This window comes from Poecile atricapillus, chromosome 6 (genome assembly GCF_030490865.1).
Source record: "Poecile atricapillus isolate bPoeAtr1 chromosome 6, bPoeAtr1.hap1, whole genome shotgun sequence".
Classification (NCBI taxonomy): domain Eukaryota; kingdom Metazoa; phylum Chordata; class Aves; order Passeriformes; family Paridae; genus Poecile; species Poecile atricapillus.
In genome coordinates this window covers 23,176,966-23,195,157 of record NC_081254.1, presented here as the reverse complement: position 1 = coordinate 23,195,157, position 18,192 = coordinate 23,176,966, and the positions used below count along the sequence as shown (strand labels likewise).

Here is an 18,192-nt window from a genome sequence, read left to right as displayed (position 1 = left end):
ATCTCCACCTCTCCCAGCTTTCTTGCCTACCTACTGCCACTGATAGGAAGTATTCCCTAACAATCTGTGGACCCCAAAGGATGGCTACCACTGTGTATTAATTTCTTCGTTTTCTTTCTGGTTGAGAGAGAGAACAGGCAGCAGCAAAGTTGATTTTTAATGAGACCTTTGAAAGCTACTGTTAGCAGGAATCCATGCTACTTTTCATCTGCTGCTATTGTTTTTCTAATGGGAGAAAAGGATTTAATGCTAATATAAATCAAAATATTAAGCTAAAACCAAACTAAGTTGTTGGAAAAAATTAGCCAAATACACTGACTAATACCAAATACACTTTTCTCTCTTTAGGATGGATCTTTTCTAATAAGGAAGAGTTCTGGACAGGATTCCCAGCAACCATATACACTGGTTGTGTTTTACAACAGAAGAGTGTACAACATTCCTATACGATTTATTGAATCAACAAGGCAATATGCACTGGGCAGAGAAAAAAGTGGTGAAGAGGTGAGATGATGTTGGGAGTTTTTCCTAACGGTTTTTAATTGTAGACCTTTAATAAGCAAGGACTAAGATATACTGCACTATGACCAAAAAGATTCTTCATATATGAAGATAAAAATATACTCTTTATAATGACTGATCTGTCAAACTAGAGAAACCAGTGTTATAACAGCTCCTGTACACTGTAACTAAAACCACAAATCAAATTTAAAACATACTCATAGAGCTGTTAAAATAAAGTTAGCAGGGTAAGAGCTGCAGCCACACTAGATAAATTTTATGACTACTTATAGTCCTCTATCTACCTCCTATCTAAGACTCTAGTTACGTTTCTTGGAAAATTGCAAAGGAAGAACAGCCAGACTCAAAAAACGAAACAAAACCCCCCAACACTATCAAAAATGAGAATGACATTACTGTTAATACTGTTTTCACGTAAGAAAATATTAAACTTTAGCTCTGGAGTGAAAAGATCACTGGTTATCTACTCTACCACAGAGATAATTACTCTGATAGTAAAACAGAAACTTGGAACACAAATACCAATAAAAACAGTTTATCACTGCATAGAGTAGGCTTTTCAGCAATGTGGAAGTAGGCTTAACATAGACTAATTATCTGCCTCCCAGGCACCAGTTTTGAGATTAGAGCAAATATAATAGCCTGGAGGTCACCTGGTCTTCAACAAAGGGTGAAAAATGACCTCAGGATAAATATATAGTCCAAAGTCTTTATTTGACCAAAGTCCAAAAGGAAAAGCAACAGATCTGGCAGTTTCTGGATACTAATTTACAGTGAAAAACATTAAAACTGCATAACTAGAACAGTTCTCATAGATGGCTGCCTGTACCTGTTACTCCTGGACATAGCCTTCCCTCTGAAGTGCCTGAACCACATCTGCCACAGCTTCTGAGCAGCCAGTCTGCCACCTACTATACATTAAGGTAAAATGAAATGTCAGTTCACTACGGCCCACAGCAAACTCAGTGGTTTAGTTTGTGCAGGTGGCAATCGCAAATGGAAAGGAGGAGACAGCTGGTGCCTTCTATATCTTCTATTGTTTAATCTGTTTATGACTAAAATCAAAACTAAGAAGGATCAGTGTTCTCACTTAAAGGCAAAGCATCTAACTTGGTACCAAGTAGCTTAACTCCCTTAAATTACATGAGAAGCAAAGATAAAAAGATGCAATGATTACTGTCAATATTATAGCATTGAAGGAAGCCAGCACTAATTATTTCTTGTTTTCTTTATCCAGCGCTTTGACAGTGTTGCTGAAATAGTAGAGAATCATCAGCGCACCTCCCTGGTTCTAATTGACAGCCAAAACAACACAAAAGACTCAACAAAACTGAAACATATTGTTCGAGTTTCTTAATCAAACTGAACTGCTAAAATGAAGACCTCTTTAATAATTTCTTTCAACCTGGACAAGGTATTAAAAGAAGAAAATTCAAAATTATGGGAAACTCTTAAAGAGCACCTACAGAGTAGTAAGAAATGCATTTCATAGAGTTCAACCCTACGTCCCTTTTACCAGGAAAGTGTTCACATTTTTTAACACATGAAGCCAAAGCAGATACACTGGCATCGGTGACAACAGTGGGTATCCAAGGTCATGGGAAGAACAACTGCATACCACAGCCTGGTCCTCTGACTGTTATTTGAAGATAGATTTCTTGGAGGACATTTTTGCTTTAAAAATGAGACTACCCACAGTGATCAACTCTTTCCATTTATGTTCACCACATATCGCTGCTTTCAGCAATTTCTTTGTAAAGTGCACAGCCTCAGTTAGAGCTGTTAAAGTTAGAGCAACTTAACCTAATGTACCATTGTGCACAAGTTGAAAATAGGACTGTACTTTGTGATTAGTGGCAATAAATCCACCTGAATGTTTTAGATATATGGACATCTGTTGTACCTTCCCTCAGATTCACTCTGTTTCACTGATATTTTTGTTTCTATTTCCAAATGTACAAATAAAATCTAATACTGTAAACTCAGTAGTGTATGTGGACTGCTGGCCTGCATTCCTTGGCACCCTTCCAGTAAGAAAGCATCAATTCACTAGCATTGATGTTTTAATGTATATGTTTGTATGTCCTTCACAATTTGTTATGAATGCTATCACTTTTTACAGCTTTATCTCATATATATATACACACACATATAATTTGGCTTAATGACTTTCAAATCTTTTGTCTTCAAATTGCCTGCTGTTGGTGACCCAGGTGCACTGCATCATTGCTAAACCAATTAACCACACAGTTACTGCTGAATTACTGTTTATGGAGACACACAGAAAAAAAAAACCCTCATTTTTATATGTGATAGCCTGTTCTATCACACTGGTTTACTTAATGTATTATTGTGAACAAAGTAAACTTCCACAAATGTTCAAGTGGTGAAAATTAATTTGATGAATGTATAAATGGTAAATTTAATTGTATCAATGAAAAACTTCTAGGAGCAATTGCTAACTAGCTCTAGCAGTGTTTGATTTCACTGGACCTGAAGACTCATCCATCTTAAAGGTACTTTCCAAAACCAACACTTTATACACACCTGGTTTGTTCATTTTGTTCCAAATAGGCAGTTTTCTGTAGGATTATATTCAAGGCATTAAAGTCATGACTGAGTCAAGACCTGCAAAGTCTCAGCATGTCACAGGCCATAGCATAGCTGTATTCTGTGTATTCTACTTTACTGTGCTTTTGATCAGTTGTTTCTAGAAGTATTGCACCTGACCTCTAGAAAGAATTGTATGCCAATACAATGCTCAGCACATGGCTGCCTACACACCGTGAGGCATCTCAGCTTCTTCCCTCTGCAACACAAGCAATACTTACCCAAATGTAGTGTGATAAGACACTGGCAACTGAGAAACAAGAAATGGATACAGACTTTACACAAGCCTACCTATGACTGACCATTCACAGTACTACATAAGGGCTATGTTTAGTATATTGCTTAGTTAGTATTAGTTTTATATTAATACTATGCTTAATGCTACTGAAATGTTTAGATTTGGCATTAAGATTGCCAAGTCCAAGTGTCAGAATTAACACAAAAGTTAGTAGAATCTGCAATTTTAATTTACCTCTTCTATATGTGTACTATTAAATTATTTAGCTACTCTAAGCACCACTTTAGAAGTTATTTCAAACAATACTCACAGTGGAAGTACTTTGTGAAAAAGTAGCCACTGAGTATTGAACTTCCTCTGCATTAATGTAGTCCTTGCCTTTCACTCAACATACTGCACAGTCTTTAAACTTTGTACTAACTGTCTGTCTGTCTGCTAACCTTTCTGTGCTGTTCCTCAAAATCTCTAGGTTCTTCAAACATTCTTTCCAAGTGTGCAGTAGCTCAATCATTCTAGAACTGAAGGAAAAAAATAGTGTGAATAAGGGAAATGCAAGTGTATATCTTTCATACAAGACTAGGTGTCACATTTTGAAGGTAATTAGCACTGACCACTTTAAAGCACTGCTGCTCCTGCCTCTCAGCTCTAAGTGTTCAGCACTACATGTAATACTGTGGCTGACCTACAAATAACAAATATGCCCTAGGTAAACAGGCCAGTTACCTGTACTTTATTTTTAATCCATGTTCTACATGATTATAGGGCTACCTTACAGTTTTGACAACAAAACAAAGCAGGGAGCTGATAGGCAACACAACCTTCCACAAAAAAATCCAATCAGCCTGAAATGAGAACTTCTTAGGCACAAAATAAGGCTCCATGGGGGAACGACAACCACCCTCCCCCCAAAAAAAACCACACACACAAACCCACCAGACTGTTATCACCTACTTTTACTACACTTGGTGTTTTGTACAGGAACAAAGGAAGCAGACTGGTTACTCTGCTTTCCATGTCCAAGCTAGATCTGTTACAGCTTGGCAGGACTATGGTGCAGACATATTTTGAAACAGTTTTAGCTGGAGAAGGTTTAAGCAAGTTTAGGCATAGGATTGTACCAAGTTACTATTCTCTACATTCTGGACATAAAGTAAATTGGCACTCAGGACGAAGCCTGCTGTGTTAAAAATGCCAGTGCTGTGGACTGAAAAGCCATTACAGAATGTAGGAAAGGGTGACTTGGTGCAGCTGTTGCAGTGCCAGCAGTCATCTTAATGCTACCACTAACAGGTATATCAAGTCTGACCTGACAGACAGAGCAACACACCTCTCCACTCATCTTTGATAATGTGAAAGTGCTAGCTAATTTCCCTTCCATATAATTGTCATTCACTGAATAGCTAAAAGAAAACAAAACAACAAAAAAATAACAAAACACACACACACAAAAAGAAAACCAAACCTAAACACAGAACTAGAAATGAACTGGTTCTTTTGTCTGAGAACGCAGGGTGAAGTGTCATACTTAATAATATACAAAGGAGAAGTGATGTCTGCCTACCTGATACAGAGTACAATGAGTACTGCGTATCATTCCTGACAATGTCACTCCATGAAAGGAATAAGAGCTTGCATTCTCAGAAATCCAAGTGTTCACACACACAAGTTACAAAACTACATTCTTCCTTCAATCAAAAGCACCAGCAGCAAACAGAGATTATTAGGAAATCTTAAAAAAAAGTCTCATATAAGAACAACTCTGTAACAAATTTTTGTTCAAACACTGGAATTACTGAGGAAGGGCACCATGACTTACTGATGAATACACATCTTGCCAAGAATACATAATGGGATAGATTTTAAGCCTCTTCAAGGTTGAACAAGATACTTTACAGTTGATAATCTTGAGCTTTCACCTCTCTTTGTATGTCCCAAAGCAATATAATCAATTTAAAGTTTATCTTGCTATGTGCAATGTTACAAGCTATTTTAAAATGTTATTGTTGCAAAGTCAAGCACTCAGAATCAAGATACTTCAAGTTACCTGTACAACTTTGTCACATGACCTATATCCATTACAATTCAAACAGTAAATATACTAACATTTAATATTTTTTCAAATAGACTTATGTTTCACTTGGTACATGCAATACTTCAGAGATAAAGTGTAGCTGTGTAATGAAAACCTGTGGTTTGTAGTATATTTGTAAGACACCTTTCCTCAATTACTGAAAATACTGAGAAATGCACCAACATTGCAGGAGTCCGCCAGTAAAAAAGGTGGCTTCATATATTTAAAGTAGTTGAACGTTTCACTGAAGAATTGAACACATTGTTCCTGCATCTTCCTCTGCATCTTCTTGTGACCTGCGACAGAGGTCAGATCACTTCAAACAAATTTTCTGCTGATGGTAATGGATTGTCATCTTAATTTCAGTGAAGTCCCACTTAAGATTTTCTGAAACCTGATCTGCAGAAATGTTGAACTCTAAGGACCTCAAACAACGCACTATGGAAAAGGTCATAAGAATAAAATTATATATTTAGAACAGTATTTGAGCAACCTGCACTAAATAATACAAGGACCTAATTAAGGGCGGGAAAATTATTGAATCACTACTCAGGAGGAAGCAATAATTCTCTGCAACTGAATGAGATGGATATCCATGGAAAAAATGACACATGCCAATTAATTAAGATCATACAAAGCAACCTTATTTCAATATTTTCTAGCTTTACAATGTTTTCACAGTACCATTTAAGGTCAATTCATACAAAAACAAACAAGTTAGAAAAGAATTCCAGTGACAGTTGTCACTCTCATGATTCATCAATACAGAGAAAACCCCCTAATGCTACAGCAGAACTTCCACCTCAGTGCTAAGTAATTGTTAATAAAAACTGGTAATCCTTGCGGAAATTGCACCGCAAGGAGGTTTAGAAACAAACTTCACATAATCTTTTCCAAAGAAGGCAAAGGCAATGTCCAAAATTCACAGATGCAATTTCACAGTTTACAGAAGAGCAAGCTGAGGCAGACAACAGATCCTTCTAGTCAATAAAGCTTTTGTCCTTTCCTAATGCTGTTTCTTTCCAACCTGCTTCCTCACCACTACACCGATCTTCTTCAAAGTTCCTAGCCAAATTAACATCAGGCCCAAGCCCATTTTGCAGCACAAAATGATCCAGTTTAGATACACAACACATACCAACTGTATATTAATGCACCCGAACTACGCTGCCTTGACTGCTTCAGTTGACTTCCATACTTAACTCACCAGTTGCAAGGCTAGTTTGCATCTTCCTGCCACCAGACATATCAAGAAACAAAAATTTATCTAATCACTGAAGCAACTGTTTTTAAGTAATTTTAACACTTTTAAAAACGTAAGTTGAATTCAGGTTAGTGGTGACATGTCTATGACATCCATGACATCTTACTGTTTCATTGGTAGCAAGCAATCTTCATTTTCACCTTAAGGAACCAGTAACAGAAAACTACCTGGGCTTGCTTACAATCTAAACCCCCCAAAGATTTAAATGTCCCAGTCCTCTCCAAGCCCACTGTTCAATTTTGACAATTTTTCCATCAATACTTTGGGAAGCTGGCTTACACCTTCATACTTGGCCAAAAGGTGCAAGCTATATGGTAAGAGCAATTCCACAAAAGACTGAAACTTCTAGCCCACAGAGGTTCATTAAGAATCTGGAGAACAAAGCCTCAAGACATAATTACTGTGGACAATAAGGACCTTCATCTGCACACCCTCAGTCACTATAGTTAAGAGGTCTTTTGTTTACATGCCCTCATATAAAGACTAAAAACTGTAAAATATAATCTCTCCTCATTATCCCTAAAACTGAAAGTAGAAAGCAAGCAGGCTCCTAAGAAAATTACCCTACTGACTGGTAAAACAAGGGAAGAATAAGTTGAGCCTTGGTTCTGCCAAACCCTTGGTGCCCCAAAAGGCAGTATATCTGAAGAAGCAACAGTAGAAAACATTAAGTCATTATGGGGACAAATGACATCCAGCTGAAATAAAGCTATGATGCAATTACAAGCACCTAAAATGGTGCTCTGCACCTCCCCATATCCTGACCTTCCTAAAGGGTTTGCAGCACTCATAGCACAACAGAAATATTTTCTATAAATGCTCAAAGTCATATGCTGTAAACACAAGTTATAGCAAATTTAATAGTGACAAAATCAATACAGATCAGGAATGTTCACCATTCTTAAACACCATATACATTATGAATATATATACTGTATATTTTCAATCAATTTCATTCTGACTCACAGTATTAACACAATCATAATATGTTTTATTAATTTATATGAAAAATACTTCACTAAGAAAGTAGACAAACTGCACAGAAATAGTACAAGTGTCATGTGCATAGCAATATAGCTTAAAGCATTCACATATGGCTTTGTTTAAATGAAACTGTTGGGGGAATGGCCCTATACAGACCCACGGTTACACAGTTGACATAATGTAAACTGCTTCACATCTTTGAGGCACTTGCTAATAATAGTGTTCAATCCCTGAAAAACAACATCAAAAGCTAATAAGTGAAAATAACAAAAATCCCAGGATAACAGCTGTGTGTATTTGAAAAGATTTTAAAAATTGGTTTTAGTAGTGCATGCACAGAACTGAAAAACTGGGGGAAAGGGTGTAATTTCTGTGCAAGAATTATACCAAGTAACTGAAAAGTATAAAATTATTTACATGTTTAGGGATTTTAAGTATGTACAGAACAAAAGCCCTGAAGACTCATTCTATAGAATAAAAATATAGCACGATAGCAGTAATAAAAATAATGTATTTTTTATATTATTTTTTTTGTATTTGAAGTTAGTTACAAGTTATTTAAACCACAAAGTTCTTTGATCTTTCTCAAATCTGATGGCAATACACTCCTTTTAAAATAAAAGGACTGTGCATCCTTTTTCAAACTCAGCTACAATACTGACATACAAAACAGAATGACTTGTGTATCCTAATCCAACTGATGTTCTTTTTTTTACACTTTAATGAACAATATTGATTTTCTTCACTGGTCATCATTCCATTCATGAATTCCAATCTCGAGTAGCCTCCATCAGATGCCTCTGTCCATGTCCTACCCAATTATCCTGATTGTCAAATACTCTACCGCAAAACCAGCAGCTAAACTTAGCTTTCAAGGTATTATTAGAGGTAGTTTTCACAATCTGGTAATTGTTTTTGCTAGTCTTTTTCAGTGTCAATTTTAAGACAAATCTTTCTTTTACAGGGCTAATGGGTTTTATTGTCCTGTATCTTTTTTGAGAAAACTCATCAGTAGTTGCAGAAGGATTGCAGAAGTCTGGCTGCAGAAGAGCTTCAACAGTTCTTTTTGACAATAAAACCTTAAGAACATGTCCCTTAAATTTAGCAATAGTTTTCATTAAATTTACAACTTCTGGAACATCTGCATCAGGATGATTAAGAACAACAACTGGTTGATTTCTCCGGGGGCATATTACAAGCTGGTTAGAATTAAAAGGGAGTAATTTCAAAGTCCTCACAGTTTTTTTTGATGCCCTTTGTTTGCAAGGGCTACCTGATTCACTAAAAATGTTAGCCTGATTCCTTTCCTTACACTTTCTGTGCAACATTGCTTTCTTTCTAGGAGGTTCTGGACAACTAGCCTTCCTTTTACGTTTGAAATTCTTATTTCTTTGCCCACCCACAGTTCCTGAAGTTTTAGACCCAGCTTGTATTAAATTAGGTTTTACTTTTGCACTTCTGTTTCGGGTGCTCCATGTGGACTTCCGACAACCAGAGTTATTCCTCTTGTTAGCAGTTATTAGTTGCATACTCTCAATAGAGTATTTTTGCAACTGCGTCCCTGCAGATCTAGCAGAATAAACAGGTTCTACAGGAGGAACACAACTTGCTGGATTAGAGCTTGCCAAAGAGGCATTCGCTGGCATTAACCCACCTCGTAAGTTTAAGGCATCATTAAAACTAAGATTAGTTTGTTTCTGTGCTAGTGCAGGAGTAGAGAACTGCAAGTTATTCACCTGTAGTGAGGGCACCAAGTTGCTTACTGACTGAGTGTTATCAGACAGTGTATCTGAAGTAGGAGTCTTAATTTTCAGCAAAAGCTGTTGTTGCATGGCTCCAGTTTTCTTTGGTTGACAATTTTGATGAGCATTATCCTGAAAAAAAATTGGTTTATTAACTACAGGCTTGTTTGGTGTCATACATTTCAGAAAAACTCCCTGCTGTCCATCAGGCGAAAGTGCATAAACATGTTCTTCCTGTTTAATTTCCTGTTGCTTTACTGACTCCAAAGAACCAAAGACAGGATCCTGGTGCTCTGGTAACACCTTCACAGAAGAAGTTGCTTTCACAGATGACTCTGATGAGTTTGTAATTACAAGAGGTGCTCTGAATGGCATACTATTCAACGAGTCATTTACTGTACTACATACTTCCCCATTACAGGAACTTCTTAGATTTCTAAAATTGCCATTTTCCCCCTTCACTTCTGAAGCTGATATGGTTATTTTCCCAAATTCTCTGGATGCAATTCCCCCTAAAACCTGAGAACTATCATTAGTGGCATTTGCAACTGTTCCAACTGTCCCACTAAAAGTCAAAACCATTCCAGGTCCCTTATTTGAAACAAAAGATGCAGGTACACCTTTAGTAGCGTGCCCATCTGATGAACTGGTAGACGGAAGAATCTTTCCTGAAACCACCTGTTGTCTAGACTGGTTAGAAAGGTGGAAAGGAACAAAAACTCGTGATGGAAGGGACTGAACGAAAAGGGCTTTCTTCTGTTCCTGAAGAACAGGCAAAACTGGTGAAAAGCTGCTAGGATTTTGAGCTGTAGACAGTACTTTATCTTTTACTAACTGCTGTGTAAACTCATCTGTAGGAGTTTTTAGCAATGTACCAACACCCAGAGTTCTGGATAATTTGTCCATGTCCTGTGACTCAAGTGATGTTTTGGGTGTCTGTCTTTCTCTCCCGCAACATGTACCTTCATTTGTGCTACATCTTGTGTTCAGCTCTCTCTTACAAAAAGGGAAGTGGACATTAGAAGGAGGCCTCTGAAAACCACTTGCAGTTGCAGAGCTTTTTAAACGCACACAGGCTGCATCCCCGGTCTCAGGACCAGAAAGCAGCTTTTCAGAATGAAGTTTGACACAGTTATTCGTCCTGCTGTGGAACTCTTGCTGAGAAGTTGTTTTTACTTTTAACACATCTTGAAGTAACTGGTTTATCTCAGGCGGTAAGTAATTAGCTGCCTGTTCACTTTGCAATGAGAAAACAGATGTGATTTTAGGCATTAAGACAGAGTTAACACAATCAGAGGCATTTTCCTGGAATTTCTCAGCTACTTTCTGAAAGCCTTGCTCTGTGTTAGCATTCAAATACGGCTGGCCATTTTGCTTGTCCTCTGTAAAACACTCACCATCAAGACCACATTTAGATTGGCTTTTAAAAGACACAGAGTTATTCTTAGTGTTTATGTGTTCGTAAGTTTTATTAATATTTGATTGGGCTGACACAACTTTCTCTGCTTTTGAACCTTTCATCAATTCTGAATGTGAAGATGCAGGTTTGTTTCTACTGTTTTGAAAAGAACCTCTTTTGCTAAATTCTTTGTATCTGTCATCTGTTGATGTCCAAATGCTACATGGATTATCCACAGAGTCCATTTTGGAATAGTTATGAAAAGACAACAACCTTTCATTAGATGAATCCACTGAGGTTGAATAATAGAGATTATTAGTTCCATTACTATTATTCAGGCCACCATTTTGCATTTTCGGTTCAGGAAAGATGGGCACTTTCATAGGGTCATAATGAAGAGTATTTGTAATAGCAGGTGGTAATACCTGAGGATGACTTGAAGGACAAAAGCTTCTCCATGAGACACTAGTTTGAGTTCCAACTTTTTTTACCTCTTCATGTAGAGGTACAGTTGAGTCCAGCTTCATTGGCAAATAATTTGGACTTTTTCCTACAGCTACATTAGAAGGTGCTACAGTTTCAGAAACACTTCTCCCATATAATATGGAGTTATTTTGTTTTTCCACTTTTGCTTTTCCTGAATGAGGATCAGAACAAGAAAATGGAGGGGAGGTTAATGGATGAACACAATTGTTCTTTAAGGTTGACTGATCAGTTACATGTGGTATAGCACCTGAAGACAAGCCACAAGGATCAGCAGTCTGTAGCAAAGGAGTTGCAGAACCATCTTTAACAGGATCAGCTTTGTGATCCAACAAATATTCATTTTGCTTACTTGTAGGTAGTAATTTTATAACAAGATGTTGCTTTCCATCTACCATTTTAAAGCCCATAAATTTAGCAGTGTAATTTGCTGGAACAGATATTTTATTGTTTTTAACCATCAATACTGTTGGCCCATGAACAGCATTTTTCAATAATCCCAGGCTGTAACTTGTTCCATCATCTGCCTTATTGTATTGTGCACTAGTAGCAGAGAGCATGCCACCCATGAAATGACACTTTTCTGTGTATTTAATTTGATCTTTCTCTTCATTTCTTTCCACATCTCTCATACACTGGTTCAGCTCCTCAGCATTTGTCTGAATTTTATTCACACTTCTTAGCACTTGCGTATTTTCTCCTCCGGCACTGTCACTTCCACTGCTAATCTTCTTCCGTCTCCAGAGTGGTTTTTTTGATGCTCCCATTTTATACCTTCTTAACACAAGCTTCAGTCCTGCTGGAGTCTTTACTATTCTTTTTTCATATTTATCTTTTTCCAGTTTTTCTTTTGCAATTAAGTGGTCTCTGTGTAAAGCTATGATGTGTTTTAAAAGATAATCTTTCCGTGATGTGCTATAACTGCAATAAGGACACCCAAAAGAAAACATACTGGTATGAACAAGAAGATGATTTTGGAGCTCCTCTTCTGTAAAGTTTTCTTGATGGCATTTTCCACATTTATAGGGAATCTCTTTATGTTTGTGAATGTGCTGAACAAACGTACCCACATCATAGGTTGAAAACCCACATTTTTCACACTGGAAGTGTCCATTTACACAATGTTTTGATATGAAGTGTTTTGTCAAAGCCAACAAAGTGTATATCTGTTCATCATTACAGAGCTCACATTTAACTAAAGTGCTACGATGGATGCGTCTGTGCTGTTTAAATGACTGAAAGTCATTAGCTGAGAAGTTGCACATCTCACAAGGATACAAAGGCAACTCTCCATAGTGTAACAGCTGAAAATGTTTCTGAAGGTCATTTGGGCTGTATCTAATGTTATCCTTGCATTTTGTACAAGTGAAGTTCAGTACCTTTGCTGCAGTTTTCAACCCTTCTTCAAGTTTCCCTTCTGGTTTAATTTGCAAGTGGGTTCCTCCTGAAAAACTGAGATTGCTTCCGCTTATTTTCTCTAGACTTAATGACTTCCTTGCAGTTTGCTGCTTACACTGAAAGAGTTTTTTAAACCTATCAACTTCATGCTTCATTAATACTTCATTTGGAATGTTCACCTTGGGCAATTCAATTTTCACGTTTTTTAGTCCATAAGTGAGATTGACATCTAAAATTGCTGGTTGAATTGTCATACTTAAAGGATCACTCACCAGTTCTTTTTTCAAAGTAATGTCTGTAGAAAAATTCTTCATAGCATCATGTGTAAAGAAACTGATTTGCTTTTTGTCACAAAAAAAGTGTTCCTGTTCAGATGACATGATTTTAGGTTTTACTTTTCTTTATGTGAATTCTTGAGATTTAGTCTTACTTCCGGCAGCAAATGAGACAACTGTCCCGAGTTATTCTCAAAGCTCTACAACTTCCCCATTTCATTCTCCTGAAATTAAAAAAACAACAAAGCAAATAATTACTTTTAAAACCAATGCAATTAGAACACCTTACAATTCACTAACGAATATGTGCCAATCCTTGAAGCTGTTAATTTTTATACTACTCAAGGGTCAAAACAAAAGGATGAGGCAACAAAAAAAAGCTATTACACTGTAACCTTTCTTTGTGTTGGGGGTGTTTCTTGGTTTGCTGTTTGGGGTTTTCTTCAAAAAACATATCTAGAACTTGAAAAATATGTTTTAAAGAACAACATCTACTGAAAGATACATATCATCAAATTTTGGGGTTTTCCCACCCTGTTAGCATAAAGAAATCTGAAGACCTACTTTTTTAAAATGAAGCCTATGTTTATCATTCATTTGGGATTTCAAGCAAATAAAAACACTCCTTTGTGACATGGATCACTAACTGAACCTAACTGAAGTACTAAAAACAAGTCAAAATCTACAGTTTGATATTTTTATTACTCAAGTATGCTACTCTATTAGCAACTTTTGTGCTTGAAAAGGAAAGAAAGTAAAATCAGAATTCACTAATGGAGACATGAGCTTTACCAACACCAAAAAACCAATCACCCTGACCTACAATTAATTCTTCACATGCCTACCTTTAGTACCACACGAATCTGAAGCAGTCAACAGATACAAGTTCTCACGTTTCTCACTGCATGTTCTTGGGTACATGTTAATATTTTCAGTGCATGACTGACAACAGTACCCCTCTACGGATTAAAAGGCTCAAACAGTTATGGTCAGTATCACTGTCTTGCTACAGATTTCATGTCAGTGTTTCCATAACAGCTTGCACCAACAATTTATAGTAGCTCACATCTATATTTGAACAATATTCCCAGTGCAGAATGTCGACACAGAATCACCAGAATTGGAACAGCAGCAAAATTCATTTAAATTCTGAAAAGCAACACTGGAAAGAAGAACTCTTTCTTCACTTGGTATAACACTTCTTACTAAGAACTTTTTCCACAGTTCAAGACACAAAGTCACTTTCTTCTTTCCTAATAAAAGTTAGTAAATTGTTAGCTGAAATCTGATTAGTGATTCTCTCTCCCCTATTCTTGTGCTCACCCTGAAGCAACACACACTTGGAACTTATTAGATTATCTTATTTATTAACATTCAAACTAAAAGAATGATCATATCCTCTCCCTCACTGTGACTAAATGCAAGGGCTGCTTCTAGATCTCCAAGCCATCATAAGCATTAGCCCTAAGGTCTTTCAAGTATTTTCCCACAGTCGTGGGAGAAGGAAGTATATAGCATTAGACATGCAAATATCTGACAAAGAAAATGGAGACTGAAAAATTTTCAAGTTCATGTTCCTGTATCATGTAGCAAGAAAAGCAAAACACTTTAAGCACATGCTTTAATGCATTCCTTTGGAGAAGATACTAGCACTTCTGCTCAATTCTTGAAAATAATAAACACAACAGACTTTGACACTATACACAGACTCTAGTATCAAGTAAATTCACTTAACTGTGATCTCCACATATGAGACCTGCATGACTTAAACTATACATCTGCCATCCAAAAAAACCCCAAAACACCAAACCACAGACACATACACTTCCTCCTCGGAATCTCTCCAAATGGCAACACTTTAGGTACAGGATTTTTATTTGTCTTTTAACTCAATGACACATTCCCCATCTTTCACACAAAAGATGAATATGTGGGATATTACCCTTCTTTGAGCCTTAAGATGGGAACAACTCATGTGCATTTACATTCCATTTCCACCAAAAGAGTACTTCATTAAAATGCATTCTCTTGCCAATGGTATATCCCTTGTTTGAATAGAAGCAAGATGAACTTCCACATAAATAATAAGTAACAAAAAGTCATTTGGAATTGTTTGCTTGAACAACTTTTTTAATACACAGGTACAACAAAAAGATTACAGTTTCATGATGCAATACATCATCCTGATAGTAGCTGCTGATCCTTCAGATTTAAAGGTAATACTGCCAGACACTGAAACCTGAAGTATGTTCACAATTAAAACTATAGAAATCAGAAACGGATAAAGTGCTGCAGAGAACAAGGCTCAGGCTTTTAATACCAAGCCAGTGTGGTCCTCAACTGAGCAACATTTACATTTGGCAAAGACTCCCGACCCAAAAACTTAATTTTGTTATTTTTGGATAGCATACTAACAACAAGCTCCTACACATGACAAATACAAATATTTAGTTGAAACAACCATTTTTAGAAAGGGTGGGTTTTTTTATCGCAGGGATCTTTAAACATACATTTCCAAAGAAATCTGACTTACACGTTAAAAAAATACTTGATTTAATTCTTCAACAGCTGGGTTTTTTCCACACACACAGAAGAGGTAAGTATGCAAGACTCAGAAAAGGCCACAGTCAGGAGAAATACTAAAAAAAGTTCTGGAAACAAAAAGAAAGGTACTTTAGATAGTGTAAATACAAGCACAACAGAAAGAATAAGCTGAAAAGCACAGATCCCTCACAAATTGACATTACTTGGATTTTTAATACATTGAAGACAAAAATATATACCAACTTCTCTCCCAAAGAACACCATCAAATGTAATACAAATACTGTATATTTACACAATATAACAATGCCTATTTTACCTTAGCTTTGCCACTACATCTCAGGCATTCATAGCTGGGAAGCATAAACACATGACAACTTAAAAACAGCACAGAAAGAAGTGACTGGTGTCTCTGTCCATCAAATTTTAACTTGAACTCAAAAGGCATTTATCTTTTCTCAAACAAAAATTTTAATGTCAAAGACGTAATTATAAGTTTCTATAAAAGTGTGCAAAAGCCTGGGAAGGAGGCAGAACATTACATTCACAGTATCTGAAACAAGTAAGTCGATTTAAATGTAGATATAATGAGCACAAACATTGAAAATACATAAGCATGTGCTACAGTTGATTCTCACTCAAAAAATCCCCAAACCACTAAGAACAAGTGTAAGTAACCACTTGAGGCTCTCAGCCAAAATTTTCTTCCCCAAAAAATGTTGCAGTATGTCCATATTTTCTTTAAAGAAAGTACAGAGAGAAAGTTTTAGCTATATACTTTGACCTAGTCAAAAACTACAGACAGGAGTTAGACACTGCTAAATTAGGGAACTTTTACAGTTTTTCCATTTCGAATTACATTCAAAATAGGTATCCCAGCAGGCAATACCTTCAAGATTTCTGAAAAAAATTAGACTTAGATGTTATTAAATAAATTAATTAAATCGTACTGAAGTATATCCCATTTCCAGTCCCATTCTATGTGCCTGCAAATTTAGAGTGGTGCTTTAATCTCTTCTAAGAGCCGGACACATGCGGCAGCTTACAAAACTAGATCTTAATAAACCCATAGAGCTGGAGCAGCAAGATACAACCTGACCAGTACAACGGTGCTAAAATGAAAAAAAAAAAAAAAAAAATCACCGAAGCACTCTCGGAGCTCACACACACAGACTCCGTGCCACAGGGCGAACCTGCCATTTAGGAACACGGCAGCGGAACACGGCGGCGACACAGGGCCAGCGCCAGCCCACCTGCGGGCTGAGGCTGCCTCCGCCCGCCCGGGGCTGCCAGGGGAGCAGCGGCGCCACGGCCGTGGCTGGCCGGGAGCCGGCCACAGGCTGCGGCGGCCGGTAGGCGCCGGGACAAAGCGCGGGGCGGCCGACGAGGCGACGGCAGCTCGGGAGCTCCGTCTGACGGCGACCACAGCAGCGCGAGCTGGCGACATCGGGGCAGGGGCGAACGAGGCGCGTCCCTCCCCGGCTGCTCCCCGCAGCCCCGCGGCAGCGCCGCCCCCGCCCGCCTCGGGCGCCCGCACGTCCCCGGAGCGGCCGCGACTCTGGGCGCGTAGCCCGGCGGAGGGATACGGTCCCACCGCCGGCGGCACACGAGGCCATTTGTGCTCGGTGCCGCCGCCCCGGGCGCGCCCCGCGGTCCCGGCCGCCCCCCGCCCCGGCAGCACCGCGAGCCCCCCGGGGACTATTTAACGTCTCACCCTCACCACGGGGCACCGTCCCACCCTGCCGCGGCCCCTCGCGCCGCGTGCCCGCTCCGCTGCGAGCCGCGCCGGGCCGTCCCTCCCGCACCGAGCGGGTCCTCCCCGCTGCCCGTCCGACGCCCCCCGCGAAGGTACCTCGGGTACCGCCGCTGCCCGGCGAGGCGCTGCCGGCCGCCATCACAGTTTCCATCCGGGGACTGCCGGGTGCGAGCCCGGCCGAGAGGCGGCCGCGGCGGAGGGATACGTGTTCACCTGAGAATGGGCGGACGGCGGCCGACGAGGCCCAAAGGGGGCGGGGCGATTCCGGCAGGTCCGGCTGCCTTCGTCCTTCTCATCCTGCTCCCGTTCCTCCTCTTCCTCCTTGGATGTGGGCCTTGGGCGCAGGGCACGGCCATGGCAATGGCCCGGCTGCTGCTGTAACCAGCGCGTGTTTGGGCCAGTGGCAGTGGCAGGGAGAGCTGCTGCCCCTCACAAAACGCTTGTAAGCAATGGCCTGTCCCAGGATGTTCGTGCCGCGCTTCAGACAGGGGCTCGCTGACCTGCATAGACACAACAGTAGATACAGTATATAAAGGGCTCTCTGTAGGAGATGTCAGCAGTTAAAGCATCCAGGACAACATACGTGCATTAGATGAGTTAGTTTTAATATGCTCAAAATAACACAAAAATCAAAGCTGATAATCGCTACAAAGTGCTTATCTTGTTAGAGACAGTATCATTTCTGCTTAGGAGTGGCTCTTCATGTTTGTGCAAAGTTTTAATGCACAGGGAAGGCCATCTGGAGTAAGGTCACCAAAGACTATGAAGGCATGTGAGAAGTAGGAAATTGAACTGCACCATGGCCAGAAAAGGGCAAATACCTATGACAGAAATAGTAAATGAATTGTGAATGAAGAGGTCATTGAGAAGGAAATCCTTTCTCCACTTAGGACAATGATCCAAAACCA

The 18,192-nt window shown here is 38.9% G+C and overlaps 2 protein-coding genes across 10 annotated transcripts in view; one reads left to right on the top strand and one right to left on the bottom strand.

Annotated features, from left to right (window-relative positions):
- Window positions 1–2,878, top strand: part of BLNK (B cell linker) — a 44,472-nt gene extending 41,594 nt beyond the window's left edge. For 2 of the 7 annotated variants that reach the window (XM_058840979.1, XM_058840980.1), the window contains exons 20-21: window positions 349–504; window positions 1,760–2,878. In XM_058840979.1, the coding sequence (XP_058696962.1) occupies window positions 349–504; window positions 1,760–1,879 (276 nt within the window). In that variant the 3' untranslated portion in view covers window positions 1,880–2,878. The remainder of the gene's footprint in view (window positions 1–348; window positions 505–1,759) is intronic. The other 5 variants (XM_058840975.1, XM_058840973.1, XM_058840974.1 and 2 more) reach the window with 4 other exon arrangements.
- A 4,663-nt stretch (window positions 2,879–7,541) lies between these two features.
- Window positions 7,542–17,527, bottom strand: ZNF518A (zinc finger protein 518A). 3 transcript variants are annotated; one of them, XM_058840972.1, is made up of 4 exons: window positions 17,381–17,527; window positions 15,520–15,637; window positions 9,426–13,210; window positions 7,542–7,919 (listed from the first exon to the last, which is right to left on the bottom strand). In XM_058840972.1, the coding sequence occupies exons 3-4, from the start codon at window positions 13,089–13,091 to the stop codon at window positions 7,836–7,838; spliced, it is 3,750 nt and encodes a 1,249-aa protein (XP_058696955.1). In that variant the 5' UTR covers window positions 13,092–13,210; window positions 15,520–15,637; window positions 17,381–17,527; the 3' UTR covers window positions 7,542–7,835. The 3 variants fall into 3 exon arrangements, with proteins under 3 accessions (XP_058696955.1, XP_058696953.1, XP_058696954.1); XM_058840970.1 differs by having other exon boundaries at window positions 7,542–13,210; window positions 17,381–17,524; XM_058840971.1 differs by lacking the exon at window positions 17,381–17,527 and adding an exon at window positions 16,672–17,141 and having other exon boundaries at window positions 7,542–13,210.
- Between the last annotated feature and the right edge of the window lie 665 nt (window positions 17,528–18,192).